Source organism: Chlorocebus sabaeus, chromosome 26 (assembly GCF_047675955.1).
Source record: "Chlorocebus sabaeus isolate Y175 chromosome 26, mChlSab1.0.hap1, whole genome shotgun sequence".
NCBI classification, from domain to species: domain Eukaryota; kingdom Metazoa; phylum Chordata; class Mammalia; order Primates; family Cercopithecidae; genus Chlorocebus; species Chlorocebus sabaeus.
In genome coordinates this window covers 54,557,591-54,570,581 of record NC_132929.1, presented here as the reverse complement: position 1 = coordinate 54,570,581, position 12,991 = coordinate 54,557,591, and the positions used below count along the sequence as shown (strand labels likewise).

The 12,991-nt window shown below is 38.2% G+C and overlaps 1 protein-coding gene across 1 annotated transcript in view; it reads right to left on the bottom strand.

The window, feature by feature from the left end:
* Positions 1-12,991, bottom strand: part of IREB2 (iron responsive element binding protein 2) — a 63,347-nt gene that overhangs the window by 25,040 nt on the left and 25,316 nt on the right. Inside the window, exons 4-9 of the mRNA XM_008015718.3 lie at positions 11,578-11,715; positions 10,449-10,667; positions 6,295-6,364; positions 4,948-5,131; positions 3,483-3,622; positions 468-639 (exon numbers count right to left, since the gene is read on the bottom strand). Coding sequence (XP_008013909.1) covers positions 468-639; positions 3,483-3,622; positions 4,948-5,131; positions 6,295-6,364; positions 10,449-10,667; positions 11,578-11,715 — 923 coding nt within the window. The remainder of the gene's footprint in view (positions 1-467; positions 640-3,482; positions 3,623-4,947; positions 5,132-6,294; positions 6,365-10,448; positions 10,668-11,577; positions 11,716-12,991) is intronic.

The window sequence follows — 12,991 nt, the reverse complement described above, 5'->3', positions numbered from 1 at the left end:
ATCAGGTGACAAAAAATTTGGAACCTGTGGTCCTATGTTGTTTTTTGCAAAATTTTGTGCTTCTTCTTTAGATAGAAAACTGGTTCCCAGACTCCTTTGTCTGATAGCTCCTCTACTCTTGGTTGTAGAAGGGGACTGCTGTAAATATGTTTAAGGCTGACTTCCATTAAACTGCAATCTCTGACCCCTAAGTAGAGGGGGAGGTATCCATTATTATGGGGAAACAGTCAAGTCAGGACTAATGGTTTGAATAATTCCTTTAAATTGTTTTCAATGCGTCACAGGGAACTAGGGTTTGAGGACACAACACTCTTTAAAGACATCTGATGTTTGCTTGGAAGTTGTTGTTTCAACATAATGTAATTTTGTGAATATTAAATAACATGTATAAGGTAGTCATTTATAAAATATTATCAAACACATTGGAAATGTAACATGCTTATTCTAATGATCTTTTATCTTCTTACCTGTATGTTCTAAATGTTTTAATGTCACATTGTCAACAGGGAAAAAGCTGAGGATAGCACCATATTCCGGACACATGTTTGCTATTGTAGTTCGATCAACTATAGATAATTGTGAAACTCCACTTCCAAAAAACTCAACAAACTTTCCAGCCACTCCTACTTGCCTGAGGTGCTATAAAAGGGATACACAGAAACACATACAAAATTGCAAAGACAAGATTAACAAGGATTGTTTGAAAACTATAAAATATAATTTTTAATCAATACTAGTGATGGTGAAGGAATGATATCCTTCATTGTCCTTAAGAATCAACTCATTCTGGTTTTGGGGGTATTTTAAGATAAGGAGTGAAGAGAAGACTGGTCCAATGTCACTGTTAATCAGGGTAGAAAGGGGCCTGAAAGCTCAAGGTGGGTATAATTAGCATTTTCATGTCTTTGAAATCAGGGCACATCAACTCAATAGTGTGTCTGTTTAGCTGGCAGCCCTTTTTCTTTCTTTCATTTAGAAACAGGGTCTCACTCTGTTGCCCAGGCTGGAGTGCAGTGGTGTGATCACACCTCACTGCAGCTTCCAACACTCCAGCTCTAGCAACCCTTCCACCTTAGCCTCCCAAGCAGCTGGGAATTACAGGCATGTGCCACCACACCCAGCTAACTTTTTTTTTTTTTGAGACGGAGTCTCACTCTGTCACCCAGACTGGAGTGCAGTGGCCAGATCTCCGCTCACTGCAAGCTCCGCCTCCCGGGTTCACGCCATTCTCCTGCCTCAGCCTCCCGAGTAGCTGGGACCACAGGCACCCGCCACCTTGCCCAGCTAGTTTTTTTGTATTTTTTAGTAGAGACGGGGTTTCACTGTGTTAGCCAGGATGGTCTCGACCTCCTGACCTCGTGATCCGCCTGTCTCGGCCTCCCAAAGTGCTGGGATTACAGGCCTGAGCCACCGCCCCCGGCCACCCAGCTAATTAAAAAAAAATTTTTTTTTTTGTAGAGACAGGGTCTTACAGTGTTGACCAGGCTAGTCTTGAATTCCTGGCCGCAAGTGATGCTCCTGCCTTGGCATCCCAAACTGCTGGGATTATGGGTGTGAACCACTGCATACAGCCCCTTGTTCTTTCTTAGCAGTGCATAAAACAGTGGTCTTTGTTAACCACTGATGGCATCTTAGACTTAATGAAATACTAATAGACTGATGAAACTGTATATTTAAATAAAAAATTATATACTGACTATAAAAATTTTTCAAATTGTAATTACTGGCCAAAGTGTTTACAGCATCTTTAATCACAGGCAAATCCCACTTTGGTAGAATTTGTTAACATGTGGTTTCAAACTTAATTCCTTCTAAAATTATTTTTCTTGGTTATTATACTCTCAAGTAACCCAACCAGTTATTCATCTTTTCTAAATTGTAAAATGGTCTCAGAATGGTATACGAGTGACTAAGGAGGTGACTAAGAATTAAACTATCCTCGATCTATGAATAATATTAAGCCCTAACATTTTATAAGTGCCAGGGATCACTTAATCCAAACCCTTTTTTATAGATACAGAATCTCAAACCCTAAGTGTAAAGATGTTTCCTCATGTATGGTTGTATTTTTTAGGATGAGAGAAATACAGATTAGATATTACAAACCAAAAGCTGCTCTCATCAAAAAAACAACACAGGATTACTCCTATAAGGATTATAAATGGAACAGGGTCTCAAAAAAGAAGTAATAATATATTCAATAAATGTCAACATACTTAATAGTTTAATTTTTTAACACTAAATTAAAATGTCAAAAAACACATAGTAATATTGTCAGGAAAAAGCCAGAGAAGGCTAAAAAGTAGCATTAATTTTCAAGATGTCTAAAGTAAAGAATTGATTTCTGTAAAAACATAATGGGATATTCCTTTTCCTTTAGAAATAATCCTGGAATTCCCACTTGACTTCTTGATTTTTTGGTACCATACACTGAATCAATAATTTCTCTAAGATGCCAAATTCTCTTCTAATTAGGGAAGAAGGATCAAGACCAAATGCTGAGAGGGAGGCATTATCATTTCCTTAAGCTGGAGCATCTGGAAAGCCTTCATATCAATAATCTAAGCAAAAATGCTGAGACTGATACTCCTGAAAGCCTTTGTACCAATCATCTAATCAAAAATGCTGAGATTGGGATCCAAATTGGAATTACATGTGGAACATTTTCCAGGTACAATCGTTTAACAAAATAGGACTTAATCATTAAAGTTAGTAAAAGCCAGACATTTAGGAAGAAGAGTTACAAATTATTATTCACTAGGAAATCCGTGAGTCTGTGTATTAATACACTTAAGAAGCTCAGCGTACATATTGAAGTTCTGCAGCCAGTATTTTAAAAATTCAGAGAAAAGGTTTTTACATAATCCAGAGAAATGTTAAAACGGCAACAGAAAAATGATACATCACATTTCTACAGTCCATGTTTTTGAAAGCATTACTTAGTAGAGCAACAGTTTCTAATGGGCAAAAAATTTAAAGAAGATACAATTAACTTTTGCTAAACATTTTTAAAAAATTCACGTAGAAAAATGAAAAAAAATCATGTAGTCAGCAAGTGTTCATTAAGGCAACAAGGCACTAATAAGGCATAATGGTTAAGAGAATGGACTCAAGAATCTGACTGCCTGGAATCTTTGTTCTACCCCTTACTACTCAGCCCTTCGACCCTTTGGTAAGTCACTAAACCCTACACTGTACCTTAGTTTTCTCAGAGTTACAATGAGAATAGTAATAGCACCCATCTCACAGACTTGTTACAAGGAATAAACGAGCTAACGTAAGTGAACACAACAAATTTCTTTGTATTTATTAGTACAAAGTAAATGCTACATTTGTTGTTATTACTATAACTATGATGACATGGCTAATGTCAGAGACCTGAGGATGCAGTAATGAACCCAAATTCCTGCTCTCATAGGGCTCTTCCATTTTTATAAAAATAATGTTCACTAAGTTGTAGAGCTACCACAACTTTAACTTACCTTTGTAATACCAAGAACAACATCTATGGATGTAACAAAAGGGTTTGATGACCCAGTTAACTCACATCCAACCACCTCTGGTAAAGTAAGAGAAACTGGCAGACCAAGCATAACTGCTTCTGTTTCAATGCCTCCAACCCCTAATGTAATAAAGACAGGTATATTAGCACCGTATATTTAAAGATAATTTATCTCTGTAACATCTGAATCTCTAGGTGTTTCATGAGCTTGTCTTACACAGTACTTTACAGAGTTGCTATATTGCTATTAATGTAGACACTGAACCCAAGGCTTCCCAAAAGAAATGACTCCACGCGCATGGTCAAAAAACTATTATTTTACCTTTATATTCAAGACAAAGTATTAGTTTTAAGTATATTCAAGTTAAAATACTAGCTTAAGTATTCATTATACTAGGCACTGTACTGTATTCAAGATACAGATAAAAACAAAATCCAGTCTCTGCCAACCTCAACAAGTTCAGTCTAATGAAAAAGGACAAAAAATTCAACAATTATAACACGCTGTGAAAGAGTAAGTTTACAAAGTGAGGTACACTGAACTCGGCAAGGGAGTTAAGGTTTTCAGAAGATAACTGAGGCCAGTCTTGGATGAGTTAACAGCAGCCACATTTCAACAAAGTCATGGTCGGCAGAATGCATTCTGCCAGAAGAAATAGCCTATGCAAAGTCATGGGGTATAAAAGAGCACAGTTAGCTGGGCTCAGTGGCTCATGCCTGTAATTCCAGCACTTTGGGAGGCCGAGGTAGGTGGATCACTTAAGGCTAGGAGTTCGAGACCAGCCAGGCCAACATGGCAAAACTCCATCTCTACTAAAAATACAAAAATTAGCTGGGTGTGGTGGCATGTGCCTGTAGTCCCAGCTAGTTGGAAGGTTGAGGCATGAGAATCATGAGAATCACTTGAACCCAGAAGGTGGAGGTTGCAGTGAGCCAAGATTGTGCCACTGCACTCCAACCTGGGTGACAGAGGAAGATTCTGTCTCCAAAAAAAAAAAAAAAAAAAAAAAAGAAAAGAGACAGCCCATATAAGTAAAGAAATGACTAGTCTCTAAGATGGGTGTTGGTGAGCGGCTAAAGGGACACCAGAGGTTGTGAAGGGCCTTGTATAAAATGGCAAGAAATGTGGACTAATAAAGAAGACCAGGAGAAGCCACAAAATACCTTAGACAAAGAAGCAATCTTTGTAGACATATCATCATCATTCAATTACTGCACAAATTGTAGTACTGTGCTAGGCACTGTGTAAATTTCTTTTGATAAATCCTCTTTTACAACACTGATCACAAACTCTCAATTAATATTTTGTTGTTGCTGCTGCTATTACAGATGAAAAACACAGAGCCTCAAAGAGCCTATAAAAACTCAACAATTTATGTTCTTTTACAATGTTCTTGACATTCTTTACCCCAAAAGAAATGAAATATATTTAGTCATTTACTTACCCCACCCCAGAATCCCTAAACCATTCACCATCGTTATATGTGAATCCGTGCCGACTACACTGTCTGGGAAGAGGAGGTCCTTTTCTTCAAAAACCACTCTTGATAAATATTCTAAGTTTACTTGATGAGCCATTCCAGTTCCAGGAGGAATTACTGCCACATTCTTAAAAACTCTTGAACTCCACTACATTTTGTTTAAATTTAAGAAATACAAATGTTAGTAGATGAATCTGTGTTCACAATCAAGGTGTAATATTAACACTAAAAATATTTTAACTAATGTTCAATATGGTAAATACAAAGTTCATTATCACATAGTTAAAAACAAAGATACAGATACTGAACCTAAATACATTTTTTATTAAGACACCCTTTAGGTCAAACAAAAATGTTAAAAAAGTCCAGACAAACGACAGTATTCAACTGTGTTCCAAAGATTCTCAGGAATGGGAAGAAAGAAAGGCTCAGTGTACAAGGCTCCCTCCAAGCTCTCTCTCCTAAACTAGAGCCACTGTTTTCATCTTTCTTTACACAATGGGGTTTCCAATAAGATTTCATTTGAGGCACAAAAGCGTTCTACTACTACAATGCCTTTAGAAACTACTAAAGTGGCTGGGCAGAGTGGCTCATGTCTGTAATCGCAGCACTTTGGGAGGCTGAGGCGGGCAGATTGCTTGAGGCCAAGAGCTCAAGACCAGCTTGGCCAACATAGCAAAACCCCGTCTCTACTAAAAATGCAAAAATTAGCCAGGCAGTGGTGCACACCTGTAATCCCAGCTACTCAGGAGACTGAGGCATGAGAATCGCTTGAACCCAGGAGGCGGAGGTTGCAGTGAGCCAAGATCACACCACTGCACTCCTGTCTGGGCAAGAGCATGACTCTTCCTCAAAAATAAAAATAAATAAATAAATAAATAAATAAATAAATAAAATAATAAAATAATAAATAGGCCAGGCACGGTGGCTCATGCCTATAGTCCCAGCACTTTGGGAGGCCGAGGCAGGCGGATTACCTGAGGCCAGATGTTCAAGACCAGCCTGGCCAACATGGTGAAAACCAATCTCTACTAAAAATACAAAAATTAGCTAGGCGTGGTGGTGTGCGCCTCTAATCCCAGCTACTCGGGAGGCTGAGGCAGGAGAACTGCTCGAACCTGGGAGGTGGAGGCTGCAGTAAGCTGAGATCACGCCACTGGACTCCAGCCTGGGTAACAGCGAGATTCTGTCTCCCCACCCACCCCCCACCAAAAAAACAAACAAACAAAAAAAAACAACTAAAGATATAAAAATTGTACCTATCGTTAGTTTATATATTACAATACAAAAATTTCCCTGAATCATTTATACCTTAAAAAACTGAAGCCTCTCTCGATTTCTGCCGAATTCTACTTCTTGATTTTTTAACACTGTTTCAGGTCTAAAAGGAAGAAGAGCTGGCATTAAATGTATGTATTACAAAAAATACTTGCCTTGTTTCTTTCTAAGTCATCATTCTTAGGCATATATATATATACACACAAATATATTATTAAAATCTTTGGAAGAACTATTTATTAGGTTTCTCAGAATTATTTTCTTTTTCAACAAAGTTCTGCTTTAAAATAACACACTAGAAAACTACAAAAATGAGTTGTACTTTACGGAGAATAAGAAAGCCACATTACACCAACGTCCAAAACTGTACTTAAAGTGATAATAAAAATACACTGTTGGGTTATCCACTTCAAGAAAAGAGGAAGGTAGTAGCTTCGACAAGCATGTACTTTCCTCCCCACCTGGCTCTTGTGCCTGTTAAACTAGGAGATGGGTGCTAATTATTGCTATGCGGCACTGATGAACAATATCTCAACATCATTTTATAGTTTCAAAACAGCTTTTTGCAAAAATATTTCATTCATCTCATACCAAAAGAAGGCTCTACTTTATGTATAAGTAGCAGTTCACTTTACGTGGATTATATAGTTTATATGAATTATTTAAACTAAGAGACAAAAATAATTGACCTCTATGCAGTAACATAGTACCATTTTTAGGAAATTATTTTTATCTAATACATATTTTAAAAAATTATTTCAAACAGCTTTAAGCTGGTTCTTTTACCTGCCAGCTGGTGACTGGGTGTTCACTAGAATATCAATATAACTTAGATTATACATGTCCTCCAGGGACCAGATAATTAGTCCAGATAATTACAGTTGTTGAATAGTCAACTTTTTTTGAGACGGAGTTTCACTCTTGTTGCCCAGCCTGGAGTAGGAGTGCAATGGCGTGATCTCGGCTCACCGCAACCTCTGCCCCACTGGGTTCAAGGGATTCTCCTACCTCAGCCCCCTGAGTAGCTGGGATTATAGGTATGTGCCACCACACCCAGCTAATTTTGTATTTTTAGTAGAGATGGGGTCTCTCCGTGTTGGTCAGGCTGGTCCCAAACTCCCGACCTCAGGTGATCGATCTACCCCCCTCAGCCTCCCAAAGTGCTGGGATTACAGGCGTAAGCCACCACACCCGCAAAACTTTTTTTTTTTTAAACAAAGATTACTTTAATAATTCATAGTTGAGTCATCTTTTGAAGCCAAGCATATCTTAGTGAGATTTTTTCAGGGCCTCAGGGAACACAGCTTTCTGAGCCACTCCAATTATTTTACCTCTCAACAGCACTTATGGATACAAAGTGCCACATAAACATTTATTGGCTCACAACCTGACTTCAAATAGGGGGTAATTTGAAGTGCCAAAGGTTATGCTCTCATCTTTCTACTCAACTTCTTAAGTCTGTAATTAATACTTCATTGACATATTAAAGGATACCAATGAGTCACTATTATCACATAGCCAGGAACTACAATAAAATCTATCTTAATGCTTTGTAATTCAGAGTCAAAATTATGGGGAAATGTTACAGAAGATTGGATTTTTAGAACCAAAAATATAGCACTAAGCATTTACGATGTGCCAGTTATAAAAAGAAACAAAAACTAAAGAAATCAATGATTTTGAATCAATAAATCTGCCTTTTCAGGAAATTAATTTCTGTACAAGAGGTGTTAATCTCAAAAGTCAACATGTTCCTAACAACCAGGACAACTAGGCAACAGGAACAGGAAAGCGATTACATAAAACTGTCAAAATTTGATGGCAAAAGACTCACAGATTATACTGAATCCTTAGAAAGGAAGAGCATACGAGGTCACTATAACCTGTGGCTTTATAAAAATATTAAGCCTAAAATTTTAGAACTAGACAGAATTTGGAAGATCCGGTCAGGAACAAAGGAATTAACGTATTATTTGGTACTTAGGATAAATGAATGGACATTACTCTTAGCTACTCTAAATCTTAAATGTGTTCAACTTTTTAAAACCTAAAGTGTAAGTATTTTTTACTAAATTAAAAAAACAAGGCCAGGTGGAGTGCCACATACCTGCAGTCCCAGCACTTTGGGAGGCCAAGGTGGGATGACTGCATGAGCAAAGTTCAAGACCAGCCTGGGCAGCATAGTGAGACTCCATCTCTACCCCCAAAAAAGGTAGATAAAATTAGTCAGGCCTGGTAGTGTGTGCCTGTAGTCCCAGCTACTCTGGAGGCTTAGGCAGGAGGATCACTTAAGTCCAGGAGTTGGAGGCTGCAGTGGACTACAGATGGTGACACTGCAACCCAGCCTGGGTGACAGAGACCCCCCATCTCAAAAAAAAAAAAAAAAAAAAGACAGTTTACTAACAATGGGATAAATTGTTATATTTTACATGAATTATTTAAACTAAGACAATAACAATTCACATAACTCTCTTAAAAATAAAAATATGGCTGGGCACGGTGGCTCATGCTTATAATCCCAGCACTTTGGACAGCCAAGGCAGAAGGATCACTTGAGACCAGGAGTTCGAGACCAGTCCGGGCAACACAGTAACACCCCTTGTCTACAGAAAAAATTAGCCAGGCATGGTGGTGCATGCCTGAAGTTCCAGCTACTTGGGAAGCTGAGGCGGGAGGATCACCTGAGTCCACGAGGTCAAGACTGCGGTGAATCATGCTCATGCCACCGCACTTCAGCCCAGGCAACAGAATAAGACTCTGTTTCAAAACAAAACAAAAAAACCCACTTTGGAAGGTCAAGGCAGGAAGATCGCTTGAGCCTAAGAGTTTGAGACCAGCACAGGCAACATAGTCAGACCCTGTCTCTAAAAATAAATAAATAAATTTTAAAAGTTTGGAAACTTTATAGTATATATTTTAAAAAGTCGTAGGACTCCTTTTTTTTCACCCCAAGACAGAGTCTTGCTCTGTCACCCAGTGGCATGATCTCGGCTCACTGTGATCTCTGCCTCCTGGTATAAGCGATTCTTGTGCCTCAGCCACCAGAGTATCTGGGATTGCAGGTACCTGCCACCATGCCTGGCTAATTTTGTATTTTTAGTAGAGATGGGGTTTCGTCATTTTTGCCAGGTTGGTCTCGAACTCCTGACCTCAGGTGATTCGCCTGCCTCGGCCTCCCAAAGTGCTGGAATTCCAGGCATGCGCCACCTCACTTGGCCATAGAACTCTTTTTCTTATTTAAAAAAATTACCTATTAGGAAATGAAGCCAAATCCTAGGAATAGAATTATTTTCTAGGCATATTTACTACTTTCCATGTTACCATATAGGAAATCATTTATTTAAAAGAACTTACTAGATTTGAAACATAAAAAATAAAAATTTTATTGTTAACATAGGGTTGTTTTTTTGTTTGTTTTGTTTTGTTTTTATTTGTTTGTTTGTTTTTGTGAGAGTGTCACTCTGTCACGCCCAGGCTGGAGTGCAGTGGCGTGATCCTGGCTCACTGCAATCTCCACCTCCTGGGTTCAAGAGATTCTCCTGCCTCAGCCTCCTGAGTAGCTGGGACCACAGGGGCGCGACACCACGCCCAGGTAATTTTTTTGTAGAGACAGGGTTTCACCATGCAGCCCAGGATGGTCTCAAACTCCTGAGCTCAAGTGATCCACCTGCTCTGGCTTCCCAAAGTGCCAGGATTACAGTTGTGAGCCACCATGCCCAGCCAACATAGAGCACTTAATGCAACAGGAAAAGATAAGAAACCCCCTAGTAGGAAAAAAATGCTAAAAATATATACAGGGAATTAACATAAGAAATATGAATGACATTATAATGAGTATACGAATGGTACAAATGTACTAAAGTAAAAATTTTAGTTTAAAATGAGACCCCATTTTCTGCTTACAATCGTCAAAAAGATAAATTATATTTACAGATAAATCTTAAGAAAGGTTTGTTTTCTTAGTAATGGTAAGAGAGAATGGTACTTAGAGATCACCATTTTCACTAAATTTACTTCTTTTAGTATAACAGGAAATACATATAAAAATTCAATCCAGTACTTAAGTGTGAAGGTAACATATCAGTTACAATACAACATAGTAATTGGGTGGGAATGAGAATAAATTTGATTTTCTTAACTGGAAAATAACCTGGTATTAATAAACACTAAGAAAAACAATCTCATACTCAGGCACTGGTTGCAAATGAAAAGGACACAGGATGGGTGTATTCTCAATCTGTGAAGAAAATGTTCCTGAGTTTCGGCCTAGTTCTCCAGAATCACAAGATCCTCGGCAGGTAGTCTGGCCTCTGCAGGGAAGCTTCTTAGGCTGCACTTTAAGTGGAGAAAGCTTTCCTGCTTTCTGCAGGTCACCACCTCCAGGGTTTGGTGCATTCTGTATTGCACTGTCATTCCAAAAAGAAAACAAAATAAAGCCATTTAAAAGGGACAAAAATTAGCTCTTAAAAAAAATGCACACTAGCAACGCTATCTAGAAGTAACTGAATCATGTTTGAAGGCTAATGTATCATTTAACTCAGGTTTCAAAGGCAAATCTCAGATTTCATATATATGTGTGTATATATATAAAACAGGTCATTTAAATTTACAGAAATGAAAACATAATTCTAAGAGTCCAGTAAAATCACTTTCATATACTCTACTAATTCACATAACTTTTAGCAAGTACTGAAACAGACTTTTTCCCCCTAACAACTTAAAAGAAATTTAGAGCTACAGTTTATCTCGAGGGCAAAATCTCTCTCATGGGCTATAATAAATTACAGTCTTATTCCACTACTCCAGGGAATGTTTTAAAAAAGTTAATTTATGGCAACAGAAATACGTCTTCTCTAGCTTGGTCTTAGTCAAAGGGGCCTTATAAATACAAGATACTTATTTCAGTGAAAGGAAAATAGAGCTTTAGTGAGTTCAATGTTTTTAATCACCAAATAATTAAAACCATTCATGGCTCACATCTTTCGATTCTTTCTGAAAGACAAGTAGGTTAAAAAACAAAAAGGAAACAAAGACTGAATTCAGAGGTTCACTCCAAAAGGCAGGTCCTAGGCGTATACATTTCTACCAAAAATGTCAGCAAAAATACACAAATATGAAAATAACTTTACACTCAGACTAATTCCAAAAACCCCACCATTCCAAACTTTTCACCAGTTTTAGCTTTTATATACTAGCCAATACTAAATTTAGCATACTTCTCTCTGCCATAAATTATCTCTATTCCTTTTCCTCTACACAACACATTTCCAGTCAGTTAACTTGCATGGCTATCTATAAATATCTGTATTGACGTACCATTTACTGAAGTCAATTTGTAAAGAATGGTCAACTGTAAGATCTGTTGGACAAGCAGGATGGACTTTCTTAGGATCACCTCCAAGAGTTTTCACTGCCTCCCTCATAGCAGCAAAATCCACCATTGCCGGTATTCCACTAAAATATAAAGAACGGTCAAATTATAGTCCAAATTGTTTTTTATACATGCTTAATAAATGATCAATATAAACTTTTTCATTTTCACATTTTAAAAGTATTCCTGTCTAGTTTACATTCATTTTTCATAATGTAGTTATTATCTAAATTTAGGAGTATCCTGGTTTAATGGGAATTAACATTAAACATTATCTAAGAACTGAATTACTTGGGCAAATGTGCCAAAAATAATAAGAGATAATTTTTGGAGGCATAAGCAAACTTCAAGGAAACTGCCTGTGAAACTCTCTTTCGCCATGTATTTTTCTGATGCACCCTCCCCTTTTCCTAGTTCCACCCCCTTCTGTCTAGTGCCTTCATGTTACCCCAAAGCTATCCACAGTAGCTTTTGCCATTTTACATTCATCCACCCATCTATCCAGCCAACTATATAACAAGCATTATCAAATGCCTTCAGTGTGCTAGATACCAATGGTACAAGGCCAAGTCAGACGTAGTTCTGGCTCTCAAAAAAACTTTAGGGAAGATAATGATTACAGAATAGTACCGTAAGTACTATAATAGCTGCATAAATTAACAGCTTGAGGCCAGGAGGTCGATGCTGCAGTGAACTATGATCACGTCACTGCACTCCAGCCTAGGTGACAGAATGTTGACTGTATCTCAAAATAAGATCAAGTTTTCAATATGTTAAGTTTGAGAAACCTATTGGCTATGTGGAAATCATAAGCAGGTAGTTAAGCAAAAGCAGTTTCTGAATAAATGGTATAAGAAATACCATTTATTTCTTATGCAGCTATGTATTGCAAGTACTGTAATGGCAGCATACATAGGTTACAAAGAGCTGTGGCACACAAACCAGATTTGAGTGGGTGGGTGAAGAGGATGTTCTAGCTAACCCCTATGCCTCTTTCAAAACTCAGCTCAAGGTTAACTCTTCCAATAAATAATCCCTGGACACCCAGATCAGGCAAAATCTTTCAGAGTATGGTAAAGGCTCTGGATTTTGTTTTAAGTGTGATGGAAGCCAGCTGGTACATGGAGGGATAATATGACTTGATTAACATTTGTAGGCCGGGCGCGGTGGCTCAAGCCTGTAATCCCAGCACTTTGGGAGGCCGAGACGGGCGGATCACGAGGTCAGGAGATCGAGACCATCCTGGCTAACACGGTGAAACCCCGTCTCTACTAAAAATACAAAAAACTAGCCGGGCGAGGCAGCGGGCGCCTGTAGTCCCAGCTACTCGGGAGGCTGAGACAGGAGAATGGCGGGAAC